The sequence below is a fragment of the Pygoscelis adeliae genome, unplaced genomic scaffold (genome assembly GCF_000699105.1).
Source record: "Pygoscelis adeliae isolate BGI_AS28 unplaced genomic scaffold, ASM69910v1 Scaffold552, whole genome shotgun sequence".
Taxonomy (NCBI): domain Eukaryota; kingdom Metazoa; phylum Chordata; class Aves; order Sphenisciformes; family Spheniscidae; genus Pygoscelis; species Pygoscelis adeliae.
The window spans coordinates 599,208-626,937 of record NW_008824229.1 but is presented as its reverse complement, the minus strand read 5'-3'; the positions used below and the strand labels follow the sequence as shown (position 1 = coordinate 626,937).

The following is a 27,730-nucleotide window of genomic DNA, read 5'->3' as shown; positions in this document are numbered from 1 at the left end:
CTGTGTGTGGAGGGATTGCCAGCAGTGTTCGCAGCGATTTAAAACCAGAGATCCCCTTGGGCCCAGGGGGGTGGTGGGCTGCCCTGGGGGGAGGCGGTGTGGGACAGGCCAGCTCCGGGCCTGGCGGCAGGGAGTGTGCCAGTGCCTCGCTGCTGCTTCGGGCCTGACCTCCCACTGGGCTGCTGTCAGGCATGGGTGGGAGTGGGGAGATTGTCCCCTGGCGTGGCACTGGCCTTCCTGGGAAAGGGTGTCTCCTTCCCCAGAGCTGTGCGGAGGCCTCAGGGTTGGGGATAGAGGCAGGCACCTGCGGCCCCTATCCCTCAGAGCTGCCGTTTCCACCTCGAGGTGGAGGGAAGGTAATGCCTGAAACATGTTGGCACAAGGCTTCCTGCTGGGGTGTTCTTACAGGTTTTACTGAGAAATTGCATTGGAAATATCTGCTTTTTAATATTGTGTGACTATTTTGGCTCTGGTATTTTTTTATGCATGCCTTTTGGTTTTGGATTTGCTCCACTTAATAGTCCTTTGCTTTTTTTCCCTCCCCTTCTTAAAACATATATTTGTTAAGCACCAGAATATACTTATCTATAGTCTGTAACAGCTCCTTTCTGGAACTTTCTGGCACCTGCAAATCCTGTGGTATAGAGCAAATAGACCCTGAGTGTCCATCACAAGTCTCTATGATATAGGTTTCCTAATCAAGGACACTAAACTTACTGAAGCACATGCAATGATGAAATGATACAAAAAAATTCCACAAAAAAATTTAATTTTTTAATCAACTTTCAGCTTTCTCTGTAGTTGTGAGGTGGGAGTGGTTTCAGTGCCTTTACATTACATATAGGCAGGCTAGAACTCGGTTTCAAAAATGTCAAGGTTACTGTTAAGTAGATAGAGATCTACTAAGTTTAAAACTAGTTATTTTTGGTTACTTGTTATTTTTGGAATACTTGTTGACTTTCACTACAAGTTAAATCTAGAAATTGAAATGGCAGTCTCTAACTTCCCAGGGGTTGTAGGTTTGGGTCTCTCTCAATGTGGAATCAGTTTCTTAACTCTGGTCCTAGACAGCTGAACTCAGGCTGTTGCAGAAATTAGTTCTATTTTTGTGGCAACTATTGCTGCTTGTTTTGTTTTGAAATCTGAATCAGAAAGGAACTAAACATGTTAAAACTAGAGAAAAAAAAAAGAAGGGGGGGGGGGGGGGGGGGAGGCCACTCCAGCTACCATAGCTTTTAGAAAACTCAAATGCCCCTTTTTTTTTTTGGGTGAGCTGCTTAGGAGTTCAAAGATTTTTGAGAGGCTTCCCCAAGTGTAAGAGGTGAATAGGTGGTTCCTTGAGGCACTACACAGGTGAATATTGGATTGGATAATTTGAGGCATGGTTTTCACTCAGATATTCAAGTTATGATGCCCTTAGCACAAGATGTATGGTGGAAATGTTGCCCCTTTGAAAGTGCATCTTCAGTCATTCTGCTGTGCCCTTGACTGTGTTTAGATGATTTTGTGCCCAGTGCTCTTAACAGTGTAAAATAAGTTTGCAGCTGATAATGTGAAGTTAACCAAATTTAGGTGAAAGTCATAAATTAGTGTCCTTGAGACAATAACTATTTCACAATGTCATTCCTTATGGGTTGTGTTTTATTTCAAAATTTTAAACGTGGTGGTTGTTTTGACATTAAGAAGCATTATTTACTTCTATGGTGCAAGTTGGAAGGTTTTCTAATTATTGTGTTTTTCTTGTTTGCTTTAAGAGTCAGATTTACAGATCTGTCAACATAGAGCACCAACGTGTTGCACCAAAAAAATGGAGGAAAGCTACCAGGCAGCTGTTCGAAGGGAGAGGACTCAAAGTATCCAGGCACTGAACTTTGAACTGAAGTACATGATTGTTGGTCATATCACAGCTTTTCAAGGTAGGAACTTTTGAGGTACTGCAGTCCTAGGAGTAGTTTATAGAAGTATTCTCTGCAATCAAAAGGAAATGCTCTTTCCTTTGTTTTTCATTTCTCTTGCATCGCATGCTGTAGTTATTGTCTTCTGGTTTACTTCCTTATTCTTTGATGATCCTGCTTTTGGAAAAAGGTGATGGCATTTAATCTTGACTGGTATTTTAAGCATCTGCTGAAATCTAATTAGGAATTGTTCTTGGGATCATTTTAAAAAAGATTGGCATGGGTTTTTTTCAAGGCATTTTCAAATGTCATTTAGGTGCCTGATGGTTGTTTGTGCTTTTTTATATTCTCTTGTGTTGCCAAACCATTTACAGGTGTAGAAGGTTAAATGAAAATGCATTTGTTTGTTGATGCTGAAGAATAAGTGCTCTAACTGATATGTCAAGTGAGAACATAGCTCTCTCTTCACGTCAAAATGTTTCACTACCTGGCAGGTCACATGAAGAGTGATCTGTTTTCAAGAGTTATGGCCACACAGTTAAATGTGAATGCATGAAGGAACCTGTGCTGAAAGTTTTTACTCAAAGCTACCTTGGTCTAACAGGTTGATGTAAGTCTATGTAGTTTCTTCATATAGATGGTTATTGTACTATTAAAGGGAGGACAGTGCTTGTGTAGGATTGTGCACTATACAGTATTGAGCACTGGAGACTTTTCTCCAGAGGGGCCTTTAAGCATAGGCTGTGAACTTTAAATATATGAGAGTTGAGTGATTAAATCAATTGCCGAGTGATGAATCCAGCTTACTGACTTCTGTGAGCCTAATTATGTGCTTAATTTTAACTCATTGCTTTGCTATGTTTAGTGCTGAGCACCCTCATAGAATGGATTTGGAAAACAAGCCAGTAGTTATTAAAATACAAAGAGTTGAGGTCTGTATGATTAAGCCTATTGTTACAAGGCAGGTTCTGTCAAATAGTAGCTTTTTTTTGTCTAGTTTCTTCCATTTGAGTGAAAATACTATAAATAAAATGTGATTGACAGTTAATAAGAGATAATGTATTATCTAAAATTGACAGTAAGCGATGGTGGAAGTCTGAAAGGGATGTGCAAGGGCAAGATAAAAATTTTCTTCAGCTTTTGGCCGTTTACCTCTTTTTTTTTTTTTTTTTCCCTCTGGTACCAATGAATGAGAAATTGCATTTTGGTTTATTTTACAATTAATTTTTGAAAATTTTTAATATCCCCTATAGTTAAAAGATTTGGTTGGAGGGCACTTTGGAGGAGCACTGTAGTAAAAGAGTGACTGTTGGCGTTGTTATATGCTGTAAGTTATTCAAGCAATCTTTTAGTATCACGATGGAATAAAGACAAGGTCAGAATAGATTAACCTACCAGCCCCTTTAGGTCAAGCCAGAGGCTTTATTGTCCATTGCTGATGAAGCCTTTTGATGCAATGAAAGAAGTAGTTAGACATTTCACACAGTTTAAATTTACAAGCATTTTCTGGAAGTGGGTAAATAGGTTGTTTGTTGTAACTTGTTATGGCTGGCCTTCTGTCTACATTAGGTGGGAACACTTGAAAAATGTAACTTTTTTCTCTTGCATTGGGAGCTGCTTTTGTTCTTTGGTTTTGTCCCAGGTGTCAGTGAAAAGCCTCTCTCTTTATCTTGTGCTGTATAAACATTCTGTTGCTAAGAGTAGTACTGTGTGAGACATTTACTGAGAGGGAAGATCTTTGCATTGAATTAACTCTGTCCTTTTGGTCTGTTTTGGTTTGTTGCTATTTTGAATGATAAAGTGCGAGTGTGCCAAAAGCACACTTAAAATCTGAGAAAAGAAATATCCTTATTTTAGAAGCTTTCAGTTGCCTTTCAGATTTCATATTTATTGCAACAGTGAGAACTGGCTCTGACTTGCTAAAAAAATAGCAATTTATTCATTTTTATGTGGTGGTGTTTACTTGTACAATTTTCATGCACAATTTACTTATATATACACATTTTTAGTACTGTTAGTGTAGTCAAAGCAAAGCAGTAGTTAGCCTTGCTGCCTACTGCTGAGGAAAAGAAATTTTAACTGCTTTTTATGTACTTTTAGCAGACAATACCGTTAATATACCCATACTGATGAAATAATTTTCAAGACTAATATGGTATAAGAAATGGGTTTTCAGAAGTCCAGCTTTGAGAACACAGTGGTGGGAATTAAATTTCATTGGGAAAAGAGAGCAGCTTTTTTGGAGGGGGGGGACAGAGAATGTTTTTTTTAAGTTCTTATCTCCTTATTTTTTTTCATGAAGTCAAAAGATACTTAGTTCTGAGGACCTGCAATTAGATACCACAAGTATTAATAGAAAAGAGCTTATCATGTGAGTAGGAGTTTTGCTATGAGTTTGGTTAAATATTCCCTCTGCATTGCCTGGGTACTGCAGTTGACTGGGGACATTCTGGACTTGAAGAGATTTTGTTTTGTTTTTTCTTGAAATTGAAAATGTTATTTAAGTAGCTTTGCCCACAGCTGAAATAAGACAATTTTCACAGGTGCTGGATTTAGTTGTGCAAAATAATTAGTCTGTAAGACTTGATTAAATACACTACAGCTGTGGGCAGGCTTGTTATATTTGGGCTAATGCCTGATCTGTACATATGGGCAGCCTTAGCACCATGGTTCAATCCTGCTATTTTTCCCCCCTTAAAGTTTTCAATATTAGCAACCCAGTCCTTGCTCAAACACTTAATAAATCAAGCTTCTGCATGGATGTGTTTTGCTTGAACTCCTGTCTCTAATTATGTTGCTGTTACACCTGATTTGAGTAGGAAGAGGCACATTGGCATCAGCTGGAGGTTGTAAAATGCTCTCACCATTAGTACTAGGACAGGAGGAAGGGAGAGAGGCAGGAATGAAAGGGCCAGCTGGCTGCTTGGGAAGCATGTCATCAGACTCAGCTACTGCAAAATCATACATTGTCACAAAATCTTCTGGGTGTTTGGCATGTTGAATGTAACCATGCCCCTGGGGGAGGGTTTCATGGAAAGCTGCTGGATTCACTTTCTCTTAATGTTTTGGTCCATGGTGTAGCCTAAAAGTCATAACTATGGTATTAGTCACTCTACAGATGCGTTATTAATGACACTCTGCTCCAAATAGAATCAAAGGCAAGATGGAGTAAGTGGATGAGATGTGTAAGTGTGCCAAACTGTAATAGGAACAGCATAACAGAGGAGAATGTGCCTGTTGTAATGATCCTAGTATGTCACCCTCTAGCTCTTCACAGGTGGCTTTGTTTTGGATGCATTTTGGAGCGGGTCAGTTTGTCCCATCCAAAGATGTGCCCATCTTCCTGTCTTTGCTCCTGTGGCTGTAGCCTGAAATCCCCAGCAGAACCATTCAAATGAATTATCAAACAAGATGCTTTCATTTTGTAACTCGCTTTCCCCTAACCAGAAGATTCTCTTTTGAACTTAGTTTTCTTTGTCCCAACCTTTTTTAGGCTTGAATGTAAACAAATGTATTGTTTTAGCTTAGAATTATGTCTTTGTGGTGATACTACATGTAACTTAGCATAGTCATCCTTCTATTCCCCCCCCAGTTCCCTCGTGCAGTCCCTGCACTCCTTGGGAACACTTCCAAGCAAGGCAACTGATTCATTGTTAGTGGATTAAAAGTGGCACGGGTTGTGCAGGCTGAAAGTTGCTGTCAGAAGAGGTATCAATAGTCTGACAGGAAAGCTTTGTTGTGGGCAGGCAGCAGAGAAACCTGCCCTCCCTTTTCTGTGTCCTTTATGGAGTGCAAACAGGTGCCACTTAAGGACCCACAAAAAGCTTGGCTCTGCTCCTGTCATCTTATGCTGAGGCTAATTTGGGATAATGAGAGTCCAAACACTGGTAACTTATTTGTTCTGCTGATGGTCTCTGCAGAGAGGCAGAACAAGATACTTTGAAACCTACATCACATTTCAGTCACCAAATTGCCAGATATCAGAGATACAGTGAAAAGCTTTGTTTGAGCTCAGCGGTTTAAAAAAAAAATACTATGCTGCACTTTTTGTTTTTACAGCAGGCAATAGGAATTGTTCACTCACAGCCTCTGAAGAGAAAGCTCTTTCATGAATGAAAGCTTGTTGGTCATAAAGCAATAATTTTGTGTTGTTTCTCTGAAATAGCATTCATTCTACCTTGGGGGGTCAAATGGCGGGACCAGGTGTTCCCATATTCTCCCAGCTATAGGAGGGTAGATCAGCTTTGTAGCACTCCGTTCCTCTCACGCCTAAATAAAGGGGTTTGGGAAAGCTGTGCTTATGCTGTGCTTTATATGGAATGGGGAGATGCTAGTTGGGAAAGCTCCTGCTCCACATTTCTAACAGCAGGAGTTGCAGTGACATTGCTGTGCACACACATTGTTTTGCCCTGTTATCATCTGATCTAAGCAGGCAACTGGGAAGGACATGAATGCTACAACGCAGAGGGGGGAACCTAGCTGTAGCAGGGATGGAGCCCAAGACTCCTGGTTGTCAGTGAAATGCCTGAAAGTTAATGCCCAGTGGATCCAAAAAGTCCTTAAGCACAGTTTTTGATCTGGCATCCTCCCTGGTGAATGGGAAGGGTCGGCTGATTTCTGTGGGTCTTGGGATGGATACTAGTAGTGGGCCCAGTAATCAACTGACCTGAACATTCCCAGAAATAAGTAATATAGTACACTGACACTCCAGAGCCATACGGAGTCAAAAGCATTCTCCATTTTAATTTGGCCGAGTTGCAGCATTGCTGACACTCACTTTTACTGAACTTAGGAATACGAGCTTGAAATAGGGGTGGCTGGTTAATGGTGTTGAAGTGCAAAGAAATTTACAAAACAAAAAAGGCTTGGCTGGAGAAGTGCGCTCTGGTTTGTGATTAATTACTATATGAAGTGTAGTCACAATGCTGGAGATGGATGCAGTCCAAAATCAATGAGCTATTTAAAAAAAAAAGCCAACCATCACCAACAGAAACCTGCCAACCATCACCAACAATGCCTCTGGTTTCCTTTATTTACTGCTGGATTATAGAAATGCAGAAGTGTTGTTTCTTAAATAGTTTTTTTGTAATCCCATAGTATTTGGTCTTTTATTCAGACAAATTGTTACCCGCCCCTTTCCACATGTATAGCCCTGCTAAGAAGAGCTTTGCACTCTAACCTTTGAGCTGAAAGCTGGTCGAGATGTACAGTTTGGTTTTAGCTCAATGCAAAAATTATTCCCTACAGAGAGAGAGATAGAAGAAAGAGGCTCCATTAGAACATTTCTGTCCACCTCCTGTATACTATTCATTCCTATTCCAATGCACCAAACAATCTGTGTTTTCTAGCTGGAGTGAAAGCCTGTTTTATGTATGCAGCCCAAGGGAGGCTGGAATATTCCTTTTTAGCTGTAGCCTTGCATGTGTGAACTGCACGCACATGGACTACTGCTGTCTATCTTATGTGGGGCTCTAGGTGGGAGAAGACTGTCTTCATCCATATGACAAAACCAGCCTTCTTTTTTTTGGCTGCTGTTCTCTGTTGAAATGTAAACATAGCTCTTTATAGGGTACTTTCTGTCTGTAGATCTTAAGCACTTTTGGAAAAAGGACTTCATTGTGGGTATATGGTGCTAGAGAAGGATAAAGCGAGGCACAGGGGAGGGGAAAATGTCTTTCCTGAAGTGGCACATCATACCATAGGAATAGCCAAGAATGCAACTTAGTTTATCTTCGTGACCTCTTCTGATCCCTCTAAAAAAGTATTTGTGATTTCTTGAGTGCTTGGAGGGGAAGGGAATTTTTGCTCATTGTAGTCTTCTGAAGTGTTTGCTGGAAGACTGAGAGATGCTCATTTTATCCTTGATCTTGGCACAGTTGGGCTACTTTGCCCTAACTGTGGACCAGATCGGTGTTTCAGAGCAGTGCAGTATGAGGGAGGGGTATTCTGCATCAACTCTTTGGTGATAAGATTCCTCCTTTGTATTTTGGTACTACCTGAAACGTCATAAATCCAGTGTGCTTAGTGTGCCATCAGTTCAGAGGAAGGAATTCCCCTGGTTTGCAATCCACTGTAAAACAGTTTATGGTGGGTGGAGGCAACAAAAGATGAAGAGCTGTAGGGTAGGAGAGCCAGAGTCCGTTAGAAATAAGTAGCCTCTTTTACTAAGAAACTTATGTGCAGTAGTGGTGAAGCATTACCTTTGTGGGAGATGCTCTTCTGATTCTGCCATCCTGCTTTTATCCTCTTTATAGGTGCCATCTCAATTGAAACGTCAGCAACTGCCATGTATTTCCCCATGCTGCACATAGGTACTGTCACATTGGGTGAGGCTGCAGGGCCACCTAACGCGGTCTTGTCCAGTGGCCAGTAAATGAACAGGGAAATGTATCAAATATGAACACACTTCCCTTGTTTTATGCTACTGTTCCCTAGAGGATGATAATTCAAGAGCTTTCTGAGTCTAGGCTGAGATGCGCCCATTATCTATTGGTGTAATTATCTATTGTCAGGCCCACTGTCCATTAACTCCTCTTTCACCAGGTTATCTTTTGGCTACCACAAAAAAATTGGGAATGCTGACTGCCATTTAATTATCCATCAGGTTGCTTGCTTTAAACATGCTACCTACTAATTCCATTGTGTCACTTGATTCTTAAGTTTTATTGTTTAAAAAGAATAGTTATTGCCAGTATAAGTATTCATCCTCTATATGCTGTTTATGGTTTTAGAGCCCAAGGCTTTGCTAAGACTTCAGTCTTTGTCTGTATGTGGGGTGAAGGAAGGAGTGTTAAATGCTTTCTTGTAATTGTCCTTTTCTCAGCAAAATACAAAAAATAAGTTTGCAATGTGCAATATTCTCTAATGCTCTCACCTTTTATCTTCTGAACATGCAAAATTAAAAGAAAATCTTGGACATGTGCCAGGGACTGTGAGTAAATATTAACATTACATTGTGAATGGTGATTATTGAACTCACTATGCAGCTTGTGTGTTCAATCTCTAAACACTTCGAATGGTGTGAGGTATTTTTTTTTTGGCTGAAAGACTACCTGTGATCCTTTGGAATAATACCTTTTCAGAAATTGTGTGTGCACTTTTGCTCAGATTCTAGATCCAGATTGACATTTTCATGGTATAGATTACAAGAGAATGAAAGTGTTTCTTACCTGGTGTCTTGTAATGTTCCATTTGTCATAGAAATTGGAATCAGTGTGATGACTTACTATCCATAAATGACTTAAGGTGTGTGCTTTATTTCTATTTACATGCAGGCTGAAAGTTAAATGTGGAAACAAACTAACAAATAAACCTTTACCTTTTATTTTTTTCTGTAGTGCATATTAAACATAAAATGAGTGTGTGCAGAAGCTCATCCCAGCCTCTCATGTCCTTTAAGACTCTCCGTGCCTCTTGATTTTTCCCATACTGTTTCATCTCCCATAGTATATGTTATGAAAATCAAGTATCCAATGGTTTTTGTTTTCACTGTTTTTCAATGGTTTTTTTCAAGGTTATTTGAATCCTCCTGAAAAGATAACTTCCCTAGTCAAACTCCTGATCGCATTCTCTTGTTTCCTTGATAGTGCTACCCTCCTGCATCTAAAATATGCCTTTTATCTTGTGTTTTCCAGTGTAGTCCATGCTGCTAGTCACCTGTGATTCAAGATTTAATTGTCAGTTACTGTCACAGGCCAGTAATGCCAGCCTTTTCATTCACTTAATATAAAAATTCAGATGGGTACCTTTTTGTTTTTTTCTATGCTGTCTTTCATGTTAGAGAAGTGTGCACTGTAAAGATGCTCTGTGCCTTCATTGTCTTCCTTTAAATGCCATTCTGAAAACTCTCCTTAAGGTCATGATAAACAAAATACTTTGTGAAAGGTCAACCTAAATTATGCTGAATCCACTGCCCGTGATGTTGACCAAGTTTGTCATGCTCTTGCCCTTCTTTGTCCTCCTTCCCCTGTGTATGTGTGTCTCCCAGTTGTCGTTTGCCTTTCCTTTTATTGGCAGCTCTGAGACAGGCACCATGCTTTATCCTGGATCTCTAGAGTACCTGTGATCCTGGTATTTTATTAGCATCCCTAACTGCTATAGTAATGTAAACAACTGTTGACCTTGGTAATTTTTGTGCGTTTCTGATTTCATTAATGTATCCCCCGGCTGAGCCTTGTCATTTGGGCAGCTTTGTTAGGAAGAAGAAATTATTAGTCTTTAAAAGAACACAGGAAAAATCAAAGGGAGAGGAACAATGGAGGAAATCACTCTCTTTCATCAGAAAATTCTGATGACTTTGTGCTTTCAAAATAGCAAATTCAAGTGGAAAATATAATAAAAACCTAGGAAGAACACTTAATTCTAGCCACGGAATGTAAATCGCTATCTTGCAAACCATATCTAATAACAAAGATCATGTCCACAGAAGTCTTTATAGGATAACTAAAGCTAGTGACTATATTGCTAATAGTGGATTTCTCCTTAAACATAGGAAAACCTTATATCAAGTCTTATTTATTACACTGAAATGACCTTATATCAATCTGCAATCGACAGTGATACTGTCGAGTCACCAGCATTGTGAGCAGTTCACTGTTATAAGAGTTTCTGCATGTTGTATGCAGGTTTGATTTATGAAATAGTGTGCAGTTGTTTTTCAAGAATGCACTATGCAGAACTGTGTTTGTGGATAACTGGATAATATTAGTCTTGCTAGAAGCTTATGTTTGTAATCATTATATACTTATGAGTATCAAAGTTTTTGACTGGTTACTAGAATTACAGTGCTTTGACTGTTAAACAAAAGTGTTATATCGTTTAGATCTTTTTGTTGCTTTCAAAAGTGATTAAATACAGATTTTACAGAATTGTTGGCCCAAGGCTTTGAAGGGATGGTATAATTCCACGTGAAATGGTGAGAGAAATATACATTAAATACATTTAAAAGGAAACAGCAAATCATCTAGGTAAGATATCATCCATTTAGCCGTTATAATCATCATGTGAACTTGCTTCCTGAGCTTGTCTGGCTTTGGCTGTCATTTGATACCTGGAATGTAAGCAATTTGGGGCAGGGCCAGTCTCTTCATTATCTATTTATAACTGTTGTTCATGCAATGTGGGTAGGGCATATTGGTGCTAGAACAAGAAATCTAATGAACACACACACATCATGTGTTTGGTCATCTTCTATCTCTGTGTCCATATTTCACCTGTCTATTGTCGTAATTATATTTTTCTTTCTCTTTGTTCTTTCCAGTACCTTGTCAGACTGTTGATCATATCTCCAGAGTATAAAAGCATGGTGGAAGTGTAGCCCAATAAATTGATGATAAATCAGTCCAGATAGAAAGAAAGCACAAAGATAGCTGGAGAGAAAGTGTTCATTCCTAAAAAAAGAAAATTAAGAAAAACCTGCAAAAGCAGAGTGAGCGAATGAATCTGAGGGGAGGCTTTAACACAGTTGCTGTTGTGAGGGCAACGTTTTTGTGACAGTGTTTCTGGAATCTCATTTCGTGTCCTCTTTCTTCTGGAGTTACACACTTTATTCACAACCGTCTTGTGAAATTTCAGTGGCCTCCTTACTGTGGACTAGAAGGTGTATAGTTTTCTCCCTCTATTTCACTTCTGTACTGACATGGCATTTCCATACAGGTAGCATTACTGCTCAGTCTCTAATGATACGAAGTCCCCCATCCCAGTGACTCTGCCACTGGCTGTGTATTTCAGTAAATCTTATGAAATTGTTCCTAGTGCGATCAAGTCCAAGTTCCTGCTTGCCTAAGTTAGTCTGATGTTTTGTGGAAAAAAAATGGGTGAAGACCTGAGAAGCAATGTGTTCTGACGTTTTTTGAATAGGAGTGTATGAAGAGAGTTCCTGCACAAAACTTTCTTGGAATAAAAAAGAAGAGGATCATTGACTGTCCTTCAGTTTATGAGGGGGGTTTATTTCAATGATAATTCAGCTTTTAATTACACATCCTTTTCTCCTAAAGATGATTGTTTAAACTTCCTTTTGTTATTTTATTAGTCCTTTTATTGTGCGATTGAAAACAGGAAAGGCATTCTTTTAGGCCATTTCTAGTTGCAAAATTTTAGATGTTCTTTGAGCAAGAGTATAGGTACTGTAACATTGAAACTGGGCAATTCAATAAAAATAAGAGAAAAAACAGAGATAACGAACTAAGTACCAAAGGACTGATTTACAGGAAATCCTTACTTCATTTTCACTGTTGCATTTTCAGACTTCAAAAAGATGATGATTGAGCAAGACTGGCAAGGTTAAGAGAGTAGATATCTCAAAGCAAGTATGTTCAGGAGAAAACAATAGATTCAAACCTCAGCTTCGTGCCCCAGTAATGATAGTGTGTGGCATTTCAGTTTGCAGTGTGCTCTCTTCTGCCAACAGTAGACTCTCAATGGATGAAAAGAATTTTACTCAGAAAATAAAATCAATTTTTTCAGGTTAACTGGCATTAGGAAATACACTTCCATTATTTTCTTACCTTATTTTAGGAGGTAAATGTGGAATGTCTTAGATTCTTCTGAATTATTTTTCAGAAAAAATAATTCACCATCTGTTATGCAGATGTATTTTGTTTTTTAATTTTAGAGCAGTTTGTATATATGCTTTTTAGCAATGCTGTGTAACAGTGCATTATCGAGCTAAACTGCTAGGTGTGTATAGTTGTAAAAAGAGAGGATAAATTTTTTTTTTTTCTTCCAGTTATTAACAGAAAATGACTTATTGCTGTTGCTGTCATGTGTGGTATTTTACTTATGGGCTAGGACTTCACTGTGCTGTATATAAAAACCTAAGAAACTGTGCCAGTCCCAGGAAGATTACAGTGTTACTGTAACATGAGAGACAGAGGAATATAGACAGATAGAGGGTGTGTAAAAGCAACAGGATCACTTTTTTCCAGTATAAGAGATAGCAGTCTTAGTGTTTACAAGGACATATGTAATTTTGGGATTTTTAGATCAGATTTCAGAATTTCTGTGCTTCATCTTAGTTCAAAATTTGCTTGTCAAATTTTTGTTACTCTAGAATGTCATGGCTTCCAGGTTGCCTACCAGTTGAAGGCATTGTGGTTGAAGCAGATAGGCTTTGAGGATATTTTAGTTTAAAAAGAGGTGTACTTGATTTTAAGTGAGTTTATTCATGTGAGCATTTAGCTTCAGACAAAATATTTTCAAAACTTTTTGGAATTGTAGTGAACTTTGGAAGTAAGGAAAGGAAAACTGCTTGTATACTTGTTTTGTAATTGTATGCTTGCATGTTTCAGCCACTCATAGTATGAATGGACAAATACATAGATCAATAATTTTTCACCTCCTTGTTACTTCAGTTTTCCCCCTTGGTGAGAGAGACTGAAATTTATAAGGATGCAGAGATAAAGTAACGTGAAAGTAGACTGCTGTACTGCAACTGTGTAGAGATATCTGGTCAAATCCATGGTATGTGAACATGATTCTCACTAAAACTTACTCTTCTGTCTGACCTTAAGCTGAAATGGCTATTCATCATCTGTCTACAAAAATATCCGTGAAGTGGTATATGCAATACATCAGATTTGAAGTTAGTGTGGATTCCTTGTCCAGTGCTGCCTTCATGGACATCTGTTTGGATTGCATTTCTACACTTCTGGCCATGCAGCTGAGTGTAAATATTTTGAAAGTGTAGCTATTGGATTATGCCTTTTGTTTGCTATTTTGTTGGGAGGAGAGGTTTCCTTAATGAAGTATTGGATCTGTAATTATCACCATCCTTGCAGAAAGCTTAAGACATTTTCTGTAAACTCAGATGGTTTAGATTTAGGAATTAGGAAGACTTGTGTGGTTATAAACATAATCCTGCTGCATACTTCCTGTCCATTTATTGGGGAAATGATCAGCTAGCGCTGCTACCTAGCAGCTTCCCATTGACTCTTTAACTGTTGTTCTTCAGACACTGCATGGAGTTCTCGCTTTTGGTGTGAATCTGAATGCTACTGATGATCTCTAAGGCCTTACTGATTTTCTGTAGGATAGCCTCTATCCCACTGGTGCGATTTCTATTGAAAGGAGGGATTTTTCTGCCTGCTTTTCCAGTCAAATTTACTGTCTAAATGGAGGACTGAGTTGCTGCTGTAGCCATGTTAGCTGCTTGTTAGCATTTCATGTTCATCTTAGAACCAAATGTAGGTGTTTCAGTAGACACATTGAAAACGTGTGTAAACATATGACCTTTTTAATATTTGTTTTTTATTACCTCTTCTGTAATTAACAATGCTCTACCAGTCTGTTGAAATGAAGTTTATAGTTATGTCATGGGAGAGCAGGGTTTAAGGGTAACTGGAGCTTGGCTGAATAAGGCTGACCTGCAGTTTGGTTAGAGTAGAATGTGAACTCAAACCACTTAACTCCTTATGTGTGTGTTTGTATCGTAAGATGAGAATGCCTTATTTTGAATTACTGGCACGTGGTAGTTTTGAATGAGATACTATTCCAGTCACCTGTGTGTTACACCACTGCATCACACATTTTACATTGTTTCAAAAAACTGTTGATCCAGGAGACTTTGGGACCTCTTTTTTTTTTTTTTTTTTTTTTTTTTGACAGAAGTGAATTAACAGTTGCCTTGGCAGTCACCAAAAATTTGGGATATCCGCAGACTTAAGCAACAATGTGAGAATAGGACTTGGAAGTAAGGAATTTATGGGTTGTGTCTTCCCCACATCCCCCCAAATCTTTCTCTCAGTCTTGTAGGCCTATTCACAGCTACTAAAGGGTGGTTTGTGTCAGATTTTAGAGGATCCAACAGCCTTGTTCTGCTGAGGATAACTACATCTGCTCTGAATCTTTAATCGGAAAGGGAAAGGTTTGAGAGATTGGCTCTCTTCTTTTTCCTGTATTAAGACTTTTGTCTTTGATGTACCATGCTAAAATTAGGATCCCTGCAGATGTTTAGATTTGGAATGGAAGTACTGATGCAAATCTTGGTGGATTCTTGTTAGAAAGAAGAACTTTAACGGGTAGTTCTTCTTGCATTTTTGCCATAACTATTTTGCAATTGTGTAACTTCTGATTTGTGCTGTCAGTTTCTTGGGAGAGCTTCCTTTACCTTTTTCCCACAGCAACCTAAAAGAAGTTATGTTTGTAGGAGATGTAATAATTTCTTTACCCTTTTTGTAATTGCTTTTGTTAGGTTTCATAATATTCACTGTAAACAGAAGGCTATGAACAGGAATTGTGGCTTTCCATAAAAATAAATAGTATGTATCTGCTATCACGATTTTAGAAGTGCACATGTAGAAACATGGAGCTTTTAGATCTCCCTTTCTTCCCCTTTCAGTGGTGTTTTGAGGCCTCTCCTTGGCTTCCTTCTAGTATCTGCATTTTCCATACATGACCAGTGATTCTTGGAATGCTTGAGGCCCCGTGCCCCGTTGGCACCTTGCGTAGGAGTTGCTGCTCCAGAAACTACTTCTCATTCCTTCTCTCTGTGACCAGACTTAGCTTGCCCTAGCCTAGCTGCAGAGTTCTGTTTGACTCTGGGTCCATCAAGCAGCTTTCATACAGCTGGGTAGGTAGTAATTGTGGGTAGATAAATAGTACTCTGAGAAATTGTTGTGGTTTAGCCTGGCAGGCAGCTAAACACCACACAGCTGTTTGCTCACTCCCACCCCCAGTGGGATGGGGCAGAGAATTAGGAAAAAAACATAAAATTTGTGGGTTGAGATAAAGACAGCTTAATAGGGCAGAAAAGGAAGGGAAAATAATAATGATAAAAGAATATACAAAATAAGTGATGCACAATGCAATTGCTCACCACCCACTGACTGATGCCCAGCCAATTCCCGAGCAGTGGTCAGTGCCCCCCGGCCAACTCCCCCTAGTTTATATAGTGAGCATGACATCACATGGTATGGAACATCCCTTTGGCCAGTTGGGGTCAGCTGTCCTGGCTGTGCCCCCTCCCAGCTTCTCGGTGGCAGGGCATAAGAAGCTGAAAAGTCCTTGACTAGTGTAAGCACTGCTTAGCAACAGCTAAAACATCAATGTGTTATTAACATTATTCTCATATGAAATCTAAAACACAGCACTGTACCAGCTACTAGGAAGAAAATTAACTATCCCAGCCGAAACCTGGACTGAAATACAGCTGACCAGCAGACCAAAACCAGTTATCTAAGCTAGAACTTCCTTTCTACATGCATTTAATCAGTTTGTCATGTATTATATCCTGCTTGTTTCTCTTAGTAGTTTTGGCCAAGGTTGTTGTGTGAAACTCATAACAGAAAATATGGTCTAACACCTCTGGAAAACCTTCTTTCTATTTCTACCCATACAGAATCCTCTAAGGAAATGTTTTTGCGTGTGGCAAAGAGCTGCTTTTTTTCCTCCATGGACTAAATGAAAAGTTACAAATCAGGGCTGCTTCTGTGCTTGACTTAACATGGAATGATCCAGACGCTGCTAAACAATTGATTCTTTTCTTTGTATAACAAGACAAGTGAAAGTCTTATGTCTGTTAGCTAGGAGCGAAAATTGCACCTTTGTGCCATTAGGAAATGCAGGTTATTTCCTAATAATAAGAGGACTATATTTGTGTCATAGTCAGCTGGGGCCAGGGTGGGACGGAGTCCCAGTACTTTCTATGGTGCCATGCCCATTGAAGGATCTAAGCCATTCAAATAGTACTCTTTTAATTTAGCTGGTCATGTAGGTATGCACTTAACATTAAATGTGAGATTTTTTTGTTGTTGTTGTTTTAAGAGCAAAGAAAGGTGTAGGTCTCTTGCTGAAATATATTCTTACAAACTTTTAAATCTGAGACATTATTTGCATGGTGCATAGGGTGAAAGAAGCTATTTGGATTCAGCAGAACTCTCTTACCTCCTGTAGCACACTGCATCTTTCCTTATTCACTAAACTTAGTGGAAAAGGAGCATATGATACACTGTTGTAAACATGAAATGTAAACCACTGTAACACTGCATACAAAATAATGGCCCACAAAATTGGGAGTAGTTGTAGATGTACAAATATAAAAACCACATTTATGGAATATTTTTCATTTTTTAATTCTTTAAACCTTATGCTCCAGAAAGACTAATTCCTTCAACTGTACTCCTCTGTAAAACAATGGTTAGAAAATGAAAACATCCCCAAATTTATTGCCAAAAAAAGTTAAGTTTTAGGGGCACTAGCCAGTGAATGTGAAATTAAAGAAACAGTGGACCACCTACAGGAGGGTGAATCCTTTTAGCCCAGACTACTTTGCTATTAATTTTCTTGACTAGTTATGAACAGATCAAATCATTACTCCTTTAAGAATTCTTTGTAAACAAAGGCAAAATACTTCCTTTAGTAAGCATCAGTGCAATTCAGAAACTTGGAAAACAACTTCCTAAACTGACTTAAGTTAAACTGATGCAATGTTGTTGTGTGGGTAGCCCAATGTACTTAGGGTATATGTAAGAATGAAATAATATCCCGTGGTTTTTTTGGCCCTGTAAAGAAGGCATTGCTTTCAAGTGTGAGATTCGGGTGGTGCTGGGGATATGCAGGATGCTTTTTCAGTGCTGGCTTAACCCTGCTGTCGCTGCAATGACTTTGCATGGGTACAGAATCACCTTTGTGTATAGAGTGCTCTCTACCTGTTCCCTGCCCTGAAATGCATCTAGGACTCCTCCAGAGGTATCTCTGACTCTACCACCACTACCTAGTTCCTACTCTTTCTGCAGCAGTGACAATTGTTGTTGTAGAGTTGGCTTCTGTTTCCTAAAAATTATTATTGTGTAAACTACCGAGGGGTTTGACTGCAAGAAGTTACAGTTCAGAGCTTTGGTTCATTGCCGGATTCTGCCAATGTACAAAAGCTGATCCGAGGCTTCAAATATGTGTGTGTTCTTCCTGTTAGTGGAATCATTGTTACAGTTGACCCATCGTGGGCAACCTGACAGGCACGTCCTTCATCTGATCCTGCTTTTTGTATTGCTGTGAAGTCTTGTTCATACTTCCTGGAGCAAAGGGGCAGACCCAGGGCAGAAAGCCATCAGAGGAGGAAACAGCATAAAGTGGTAACTCAGTCTTCAGGTATGTAACTTATTTCAGTACTGTTTGGAATAATGAGAGTTGATCTGTGCACTGGAAGTAAAATTAAATTTTAGTGATTCAGAAGCGCTTGCTTGAGAAGTTCCTACTGAAGCCATTGCCATCCTGGAGTTACTGTAAGGATTTATATACCTTTAAGATGATAGTTTTCACACATGCAGGCTCTCTCTCTTGAGTATCAAGCTACTGAATAGTGATGGCAGATGTTAATAGGTGGATATACTACCAGTGCGGGACAAAGTAGCTCTTACCAAGACGAATATTGTTCTTTACCTGAAAACATAGAAATGAGAAGTGGTCTTCTCTGATTTAAATTTATTTATATAGTCTTTACAAAACTGAATAAAGCATTCACCTTGGCTTTGGTCCAAAAGCAGTTAAAATCCCTGGTAGTCTTTACACTGGTTTAATTGAGCTTGGACCCTGGCTCCAAGGATAGAATGAAACTAGAGTTTTTTAAATTACAATGCCAAAGAAAAGGGGAGGCTTCTGTTTCCCGAGTGAAGATTAGTTTATTGGGATGTGCCATGGAATATATTGCGAAGTGGCAAATGAGTGAACCACAATTGCTATGAGCCAGCTCAAACTCATTACTGAAAAACCTCCTCCTGGCAACCTGCAATGCAGCTCACAAAAATGGATTTCTGTGAGAAGGATCATTCATCTGCTCCTGCTGTGGGGGGCTGTAGGAAGTCAGAAAGTGCCAAAAGAATATATGAGGTATCAGTACTTAAATTTTTTTATATATACCTATACAAAGAGAGGCAGGTACATGCTCTTTTTCATTTGGATTTAATAATATAATTTATGGAGACTGAGTCCAGCAGGGGAACTAAATGTAAAGAACCAAAATCCAGTGTAGTAAATTTTTGTTGAAAGCAAAATATTCTTACGACATTTTAATGTTATAACTTGCATGCTTAATATAGTAGCTAAAATACTCTCTTGCCACCTCTTCCCCCTCCAAATTCTAAGGTTGTGGTGATGCGACACACCTGCCTTACTCTTACTGCTTCTGTATTTGGTAGCAAAATTTGGAAAAGCTGGAGGAAGAGGAGCAATGCTTTGATATTAAAATGCACAGAGTAAATTCTGCAAACGGTATGAGAGGAGGTGAGATAATTTGTTTCACTAGATTTGCCAACATAGTTGGGAAGGAAAATTGAACGACTGATGAAAAGATGGATTTTTTTTTGTTTTCCCTCCAACTGTATTAATTCATCTAATAACAGATGCTATCCTTCCCTATTAACCTTTAATTTTCCAATATCCTCAATCTGCCATCCTTACAGCAAAGCTATTACTGTTCAATACCAGATTTATTTTGAGACATTTATGGCTGTTGTACTGTAACACACCTGACATCAAACTAATCCAGCAGAGCATAGAAGCTCAGGCACATGCTCTCTGCATTCTGATACTTCACACAAATAAGTCTGAGAGCTGTGGGCATTGGTTTAAGATGGAAGCAGAATCAGCGTATTTGTAATCTGGCCTGCTGGTAGGGAGCTCTGCGTGTGTGTGTGTATGCTGAGGTTCACTCATTCTTTCTTGCAGCCCTTAACTAATGCCACATACAAGTGGCACTTCATAGCACAAAGCTACCATTTCTTCTGAGTGTACTAATAACTTCAGAGTGGAGTTTTTTAATGAGTCAGGTACATTTTAAGTTGGAGAATAGGAAATGTCATTGCGGTGGTTTAAATCAGAATTTGTTTTAATTTTTTGCTTTGTAATCTAGACACTTTCTAATGGGATATAAGGTTTGTTGTCATCCTTTTTTTGTTAGTATTCACAAAGCTTCCTCCCCCTTTTTTTTCCTAAGTATATTCAGTAGGTTTGAGAGACAAGGTTAGCCTCAACAATGATTTTGCTATTGTGAAAAGGAATACCTAAGAATTCAAGGACAAATAAGACATGTAGAAAAAACTATATGAAAAGAAATACTTACCTACACCTCTACCCACTGTATGCTTAGAAATAATGGTCTGATGAATAGCAAAGATAAAATAAGCCCAGAGACGGCACAGCTTCAAGGAAAATGCAAAGAACTAATGAAGGTTCCTAAAACCTCTTAGTTATCTCTATCTAAAAACTGATTCTCCCCTTAGCTGCTTGAAGATGGAGTCACTTGAGTGAAGGCTGCTTTCGAGTTACACTGGGTATAACTGGTGTAAATTACGGTAGCATGAGACCCACAGTGATTTATCTTGTGATGGCAGAGACAAATCTTATCTGAAGATTCGTGGTTCTGTAGAGGATGAAACGTTCATTTTCCTGTCATCACTCAAGGCAATAGATAGTTTTATCTAATTTTATAATCTCTCTGAACAGAGCAGTTTTGAGGCTATAAATGTTATTTAAGGATGTGCTTTCTTGTATTTCCAAAGCCATCACCAAGGTCTTTTCTTCAAGCAGGCATCTTTTCTATAGGCCTGCTTTTGATCTTGTTTTATGACTGATGGGTTTTGTAGCAACTTTTAGTGACTTGTTATTTTAAGATCAATAAAACTGAAATACTAAAAGCAAAAAGCAGGCTTACAACCCCCCTACTTCCAGCCCACCCACTCTTCCCACCTGGGACTGCTGTCACATCAAGTGCCACCAGAACATGTGCTGTGTTTGGTGATGCAGCGCAATTCCTATTTAAGCAGGGGTCAAAATGAAGCTGTTTTGGCCTTAGCATGTTGCTTAAAATCTGTGTAGTGAGATTACAGACCTGACAGGTGGAAAACACAGTCAAACATGAATATACTCATCTGCATTGCTTTAAAAAAAAAAAAAAAAAGCATGTCATCCGGTACCTCAAAGTTCTGAAGACCTGGGATACATTTGCAGTGGATAAGGCTGCTAGATAGCAGCAAAGGATGAGGGAGGCAGTCCCCTCTGTTAGTGTAATATCCAACCACTTTGTGTGAAATGTTGGGGAGCCACCACACATCTGCATTTAGTTCAGGGAAGAGACTGCAAGCAGAATGAATTGTCTTTTAATGTCCTTTCATGAAAGAAAGGAATGGATGTGATGTTGCTGTATCATTCCTAGTTAATAGGCTAGGGAACTCAAGACAAAAATTCAGTTGCACAGCTGTGTTTGTTTCAAACTCAACAAAAATGGGGCTTACAGGTGGAAAAGTTTGGGAACTGCTACCTGACTCTCAAGGAATGTAGCTGTCTATCATACTGTTGCCTGTTATCCTATTCTGCCTGCCCTGCGACTTTCCTGTGGCTTTACTCTGCCATTGGTAGAGTGCAAGGTACCATGCAAGAACCCCCTTTATGAAAAGACTGTAGGGGCACTCTGGCTTTATGCTGCTTTCGGGAACATTGGCTTAATTGCAACTTTTGCCTGGGTAGAAGAATCGACTTTGTTGAAATTCTGCACACATCATCACCAACATGGTTGAGTAGCTTCCTTCTTGCTTAGACCAAAGACCACTATAATAACGTCAAAACAAGATGACTTCCTGAAGATAATACTCCTTCTCTTGGAGATGCTGTCTGCACTGACGCTTTCTGGATAGTGTCTCAGAAGACTTGAAGCTTTTCCAGAGTGTTAACATTCCTTCCTAGGAGGCAGCTGCACAGTGGCAACTAATGTTTGTTGACTCCTAATGGTAAAGCCTCCTGTTCTTCTTTAGTGAATAACCCAGTGTTTTTATTTTATGCAGCAGAACAGCCATCCTGAAACCAGCATTGATCCTAACACAGTAAACTGTGATGTTACACTTTCATGCTTCATTTAGCGCTGTCCAGTCACGTGCTAATATGATGAGTGGAAAGGGTGCTTGGCTGACTTTCCCCTCTCTGTGGAGGGTGGCATCTCTCCTCTTCTCAACATGCTGTGGACTCACAGCCATGTTTTGCTTTCAGTCTCCTGAGTGCATTTCCAGTTAGTTGTCCAGTTTTCTGTGTAACCATTCACAGCTGTCATCACAGATCTAAGCTTTCTGGCTGGGCTGAACCTCTGCGTGGGTGCAGTATGCTCCACTGAGTGTCTGCAGCAGCCAGATCAGCTTGAGATGCTTGGGGTCTTCCAACTTATTAAGATGGCCATGCTATACAGTATAGCATGTCTAAGGAATAATCTAAGCACTGAATATATTCTTGTTCTGCCAACTAAGTTTCTTGATGTCGAAGGACAACAACGCATTCTCATCTTCCTTCCACAGCCATTCATAGTGACTTACTGACTCCACAGGTCAGGTTTAGCCCTAGATTCATGTGCTTTAAAGACAGACACGTGCTTAGATTCTTTGTTGGTTTGGGACCAAAGAACTCACTATTCTGTAGACGACCATCTTGATTTTGTAGAAGTTTTAGTGGTCTGCCAGGAAATGAGTTTCAACAGCCTGAGGGCTTTTGAGCAAAGTAACTGAAGTCTATTTACATGCTAACCTTTGAATTTCTCAGATTCACATGTGTGATAATTTGTTTGAATAAAGATTTGGATATAAAAATGGTATTAAACCTTTACGATGACCTTTAGAGTAATTTGGACATATTCTCATCCTGGCTTGCTATCTAAAACCTATGCAGTTATTGATCCATGATTTGGGTAATGAAATTTTATGTGAAACTCTTTTAATGTTTGTGTTGAGCTGTAAGTGTGAAGAGACTCTTTTCTTGTTGGTATTTGAATGTTATTTCTGTTTTGTTTTCAGCATGACTTATAAGCATAGAGATGTGGACGTGTTAATTCTTTTTCAGTTTTGGACCCGATTTAGATTCCATCTTTGGATGTATCCCTTGTGCTCCCTCCAAGGGAGGGGAGAGTCTTGAGGTTATAGGTATTAAAGAGGTTTACTCTTCAATTTTTTTAAAATAATCTATTAAATATGCATATTGTGTGTGAAGCAAAAAGTCCTGAATGTTTTCCATTCCACCTAGTTTTTACAGAGCAAAACTAACTCTGCTACTTGAAATGTCATCCTTTTTTATATTTGCATCATGTCTGTCACCAGTGATATTGAAGACCACTTGATGTTGTTTGGTTAAACCATATTAATTAAAGCATGGATCTCTATGTGATGTTTTAGAAGTGGCAATTTAAAAGAAGTAGCATGAATACCCTTTACAGTGGAAAACCATGTGATAGCTTCAGCTGTATGTGTTTTAACCAGACTTGAATCAAGTTGGCCTGTCTTAATGTTTGGGTTTTTAACCTTGTAACACAGAACAAGTCCCAGAATTTATTGCAAAAATATTCTAGTTAGGATGGTGTGCGTTCAACACCAAAAGTATAGATCAAATTGAAATGTATGGGAGGGTCATCACCAAACCACGTATGAAAACCTTGTAACAAACCAAAACTACTGAGAGGCAATAATCTAGGAATGTGATTACTGGCAGAGATGGTGACAGTCTCTCTTTTATTCTTCCAGAAAAAAAAAAGTGGCAGAATCGCTTATGTTCTGCCTAAGATCTGTTTTGAAAATCTATGTAATTATGATGTGGACCAGCAAATCTGAACCCATATAACCTGTAGGCCAAAAAGAGTGTGCATTGTGATTTCATTTCATTCATGCAAGGAGATATCCGTATGCGACATCTTTACTCTAAGGTCTGAGTAATGACCTTGTACGATTTGTTGTATAGCTGGAAAACACGTTGTGATACGGCAATATGGATACTATTGCTTATAATTTGAGGAACAGAATTCATGAAAAGTGTATGTGTACATCTTTGGCTGGTGCTGGGGAGAATTTTAAATAAAAAAAAAGAAAAAGCCCCCCTCCTGTTTGTTATGGAAAATGAAATCTCTTTCAATCGGCATTCTTGAAGTGTGGCAGTCCTTACCAAAAGAACCCATTCAGCATATCACCGGGGCCCTGGGAGTTCCCTGCTGTCCCTGTGTGGGATTAGAGTGTTTCTATTTACAATTCATGGACTTGATTCAAATCAGAGCTAGACTGAATCTTAACTCTGTGAATGTTCTTGAACATCTCTGAATGCAGTTTTATCTCTAGTTGAAAGATTCCTGTTGATAATGTTAGAATTCCAGACTAAAATAGCTAAAAATCCCAGATAGGTCAGCACTATCAGCACTTGTGGTTGCTTGCACTTTCAAATCAAAATGCTGCTGTTGCATTAGGGTATCAAAAGACAAGTGCTCAGCGCCTTGTTACTAAGAAAACCATACCCCATCCCAAGACATTTGCATTCGTCCACACGTGGGAGTCTACATGCACATGTCAAATGTCTCAAACTAACCTTGGATAGTTTCTCATTTTAGGCAGTAGAATTTTTTTCTGCTGAAAAATATTTGTTAAATACTTTCCCAGCCATTTATTAAATCCACATTGAATGTGTCTGCCTACAGAATAAATTGATTTCAGCTATACAGCAAAACAATGAACTATTCTTTAAAAAAAAAGGCAAAAAAGGAAGAAAAAAGTTACTTTTAATAAAAGAAGCCAGATGCTGACTTCATATATTCTGGGGAAAGAAAACCCATGTAAATTCAACGCTTTTCATTGAGTCCCCTTAGTGAAATTTTATCTTGTGTTTTGATCCAATGTAATTCTTAATGTAGTAACATCTTTTGGCTCGAGAGGCTCCTTACTCTTTCCAGACCAATAAATCTTTGAGGCTGCTGCACTAGGTTGGTTTTAGTGTTTTTGGCAGTAGGGTAACTCATGATGCCTATTGATGATTTATTTGTGTTTTTAGTACATTCTGACAAATTCTGCTCATTCAGTACAGCTTCTAATAAAAGTAAGTAATGTCTTTTTTGTTTTCAGAAATATTGAAGTGTATTTTTAAATAGACAAAACAGTTTTAACTTTTTAGGGCCCAGTGAAACAGAGACTGTAAGTCAAGCAATAAGATAATTATTACAGTAGTATTAAGTTAGAGCTTTAAATACAGATACGGAAAGTGTGTGTTAAGGCCTTGATTTAAATCTGTCAGCAGAGACCTTGTATTGGACCTGTAGGCTCTCATTCTGCAAACACATAGTGCTATTGAAGGCAAAGTTAAGAACACACAGGTGAGACCTCAGGCACAGGATTTTAGCAACTTGTCTGTTTCTATTGTTGTCTACTCAATTCCAATTTTCAGTTAAAACATGTTCTCTAAACTGGATGAAGTTACTGGTTGGCAGTGAACAGCGTCAGATTTCACACCTCTTTTCTGTAGGACATCTTGAAATAAAGTTGACTTAAGGTCACCTAAGGAATGCTCAGAAAGACATCTGCTCAGAAGTACTCGGTGGAATGATTTTTTTAGAGCTTTACCTCTTCCAGGTTTTCCATGTGCCATGTCAATAGCATGCATCTCTGGTTTAGGTCTTCCAGGTCAAATTCCTTGGTAGTGAAAAAATCCAGCTTTACAGCAGCAGAGACATTTTTGGCCGTCTGTTTTCAATTGTGTATGCGAAGGCTAGAGAGTGCCAGGAGTGCATTAGAATCACATAGAGGACTCCACATTTATTGCATTTGCAAGTGGCCATTCACAGCAACATAGTGGGTTAGTGGTTTCTGGGACAGAGGAAGGATTGCCTGACACTTTGAGCCTGCAGGAAAAAAGGAGGAAATCCAAAACCTCCCTAGTGAAGCCTTGGATCAAATAGGTGAAATTATGTTTCTGAAGGCAAAAAGTAAGCAGTAGGTGAGATCTTTTAAAAGCAGGAAAAAGTTGTTGGGCAAAGAGGGGCTTGGACTCCATGAGAACTGAGGGCATTATAGTTTGTGGAGGATGGGAAGGAGTTTTCTATTGCAGATGTGGAGGATTGTGAAGAAAAAAAAAAAAAGCTGGAAAGATTCAATATGTGTGTTAATGATGTCCCTGAAGAGGAAGTTGGCAGCAATCCCATTCTCCTCATTTGGAAACTTCCTATTCAAGAGTCAGACCTTCCTGGCAAGGAGGCTGAGATTTTGGAAGGAAGGTCCTGACTTCTGAAGCATGTGGTTTTGATAGGAGTCTAAAGGGTTTAGGCTCTTTTCTTTTGATAGGAGCAGCTTAAGTAGTACTCTCATAGCCTGATGAATACTCCACCTTGATTTCAAGTGAGGTAATTTGAGTTCGTCCTTAAAAGATCAGTTACAGAATCATAGAATAGTTTGGGTTGGAGAGGATATTGTCAGAAGCTTGTTTGTGACTAACAATGTAGTGCAGCCCAGACATAACAGAGCAGCTCATCTGTCAAGCCCAAGATGTTCTGAACAATCAGCCCTGATTCCCTGAACCAGGGTTTTCTTATGAATTGTTGCCACTAGAAAATTTCTGCCTAACTTTGATTCGCCTACTGATAATATCATAAAGTCTTGACTGTTGTACTAGCTTTTGTGTAGTCACAATCCAAAAGTTTTTACAGTCCAGAGAGATTAAATAGTTGGTGCTTGTGCAAGGTTTTGCTTACTGCAGCAAATGTTTAGAGAGCACAAGGTGTTTGAGATTTGTATGAGGTTTGCAATACTTATCTGAATTTATCGTCTCAAACTGAATGATTGCTAGACTAAAGTAACTGCCTTTTTAGCAAAATGTTCCTAAAATGGAATAAATAATCTGTTTTCCTCACTTGATAATCTGTGAGTTTGGTAGAATCTTCAGATACTTTCTGAGAGTAGAAAAAGCAGCTTGTTGTAATAGCCCATTAATGTTATAGAACAAGAAGTAATGTAGTCTTTGGTAGTTTTATTTATACTTTTCTCTCCCTCTTTTGAAACTGATATCCCCATTTCCCAACCTTTTTGTTATTTATTAATGCTTTATTCCAAAAATCAACTTTTTTGTTTTCAGTGACTGTACTTATACTTGAGAAGTAAGGATAAACAAACTTCTTTGGTTGACTGTCTTCCTATGTGAATAGTTAGAAGTGTTAAAATAGCAAGTGATAAGGAGCAGCGTTTCTGGGACAACTTCCCTTGAGTGGACAAAGTTGCCATTTTATAGTCATGATTTGGCCATATCCTGTAGAGAAGATGACACCGGTCTCTTCATCTCTTAGGAACATCATTGACATACATCCTGGATCTTGCTTTTTAGCTTTCCTTTTAAGAGGGCTCAATGCTTGCTACACAGAAAAAGGAAATCAAGAGCTTTTACTGATCTGATCTTGTGACTCTAAAACAAGGGGCAATTTGTATTTGAAAGCAGTGATTTTTAAAATTCTTTTGTATAAAACACAGTTATCTTGTGGCAGTAAATGCCACAAGCTATCAGTAAGGCCAAATGCTTATTACGATTCAGACAAGGATTACACGTATTCTGTATATCTTGCAGAGCATGATTTATAATGGACAATACTTTTTAAAGAGTGTTCATTTTTCAATATAATTTTTCTTTTTTCCTGTAAAGAAACTCAGACACATGCAGTCGTTCTAAATGGACTAGCACTCCACTGCAGCGTGACCATTTTCCCGACTCCTAACCTCCCATACTTCTGTTTTAATAGCCTATAGAAAGTGAACTGTTCTTCACTTTACATGTCATTTACTTTATGCAGTGAGTTGCTCGAAGCAATGAAACTGAAAAGTAATGAGCCATTCAGATGATTTTTACCAAAATTAAGACTTCAACACTGTGCTGCTTGGTTTGTTGATAGCAAGTTGAATGTCTCTGATCAGAACAATAATCTTAAGAACAGGGCATTAAAAGATAAAGCTAAAAACTTCAGGTACGCATGCTGAAGCATGTATTGCCCTTCACACCTAGGAAAATGTGGTTGGTTCGCTTAAGGACAAGGAGAGAATTCCCTCAGCAGCCTTCTACTGAAAAATGAACTCTGTATTTTC

General features: G+C 38.9%; 1 protein-coding gene across 2 annotated transcripts in view; it reads left to right on the top strand.

Moving 5' to 3' along the window:
• LOC103926019 (glypican-5-like) overlaps nucleotides 1-27,730 on the top strand; it is a 405,545-nt gene that overhangs the window by 9,665 nt on the left and 368,150 nt on the right. For both annotated transcript variants that reach the window (XM_009334827.1, XM_009334826.1), the window contains exon 2: nucleotides 1,755-1,916. In XM_009334827.1, the coding sequence (XP_009333102.1) occupies nucleotides 1,808-1,916 (109 nt within the window). In that variant the 5' untranslated portion in view covers nucleotides 1,755-1,807. The remainder of the gene's footprint in view (nucleotides 1-1,754; nucleotides 1,917-27,730) is intronic.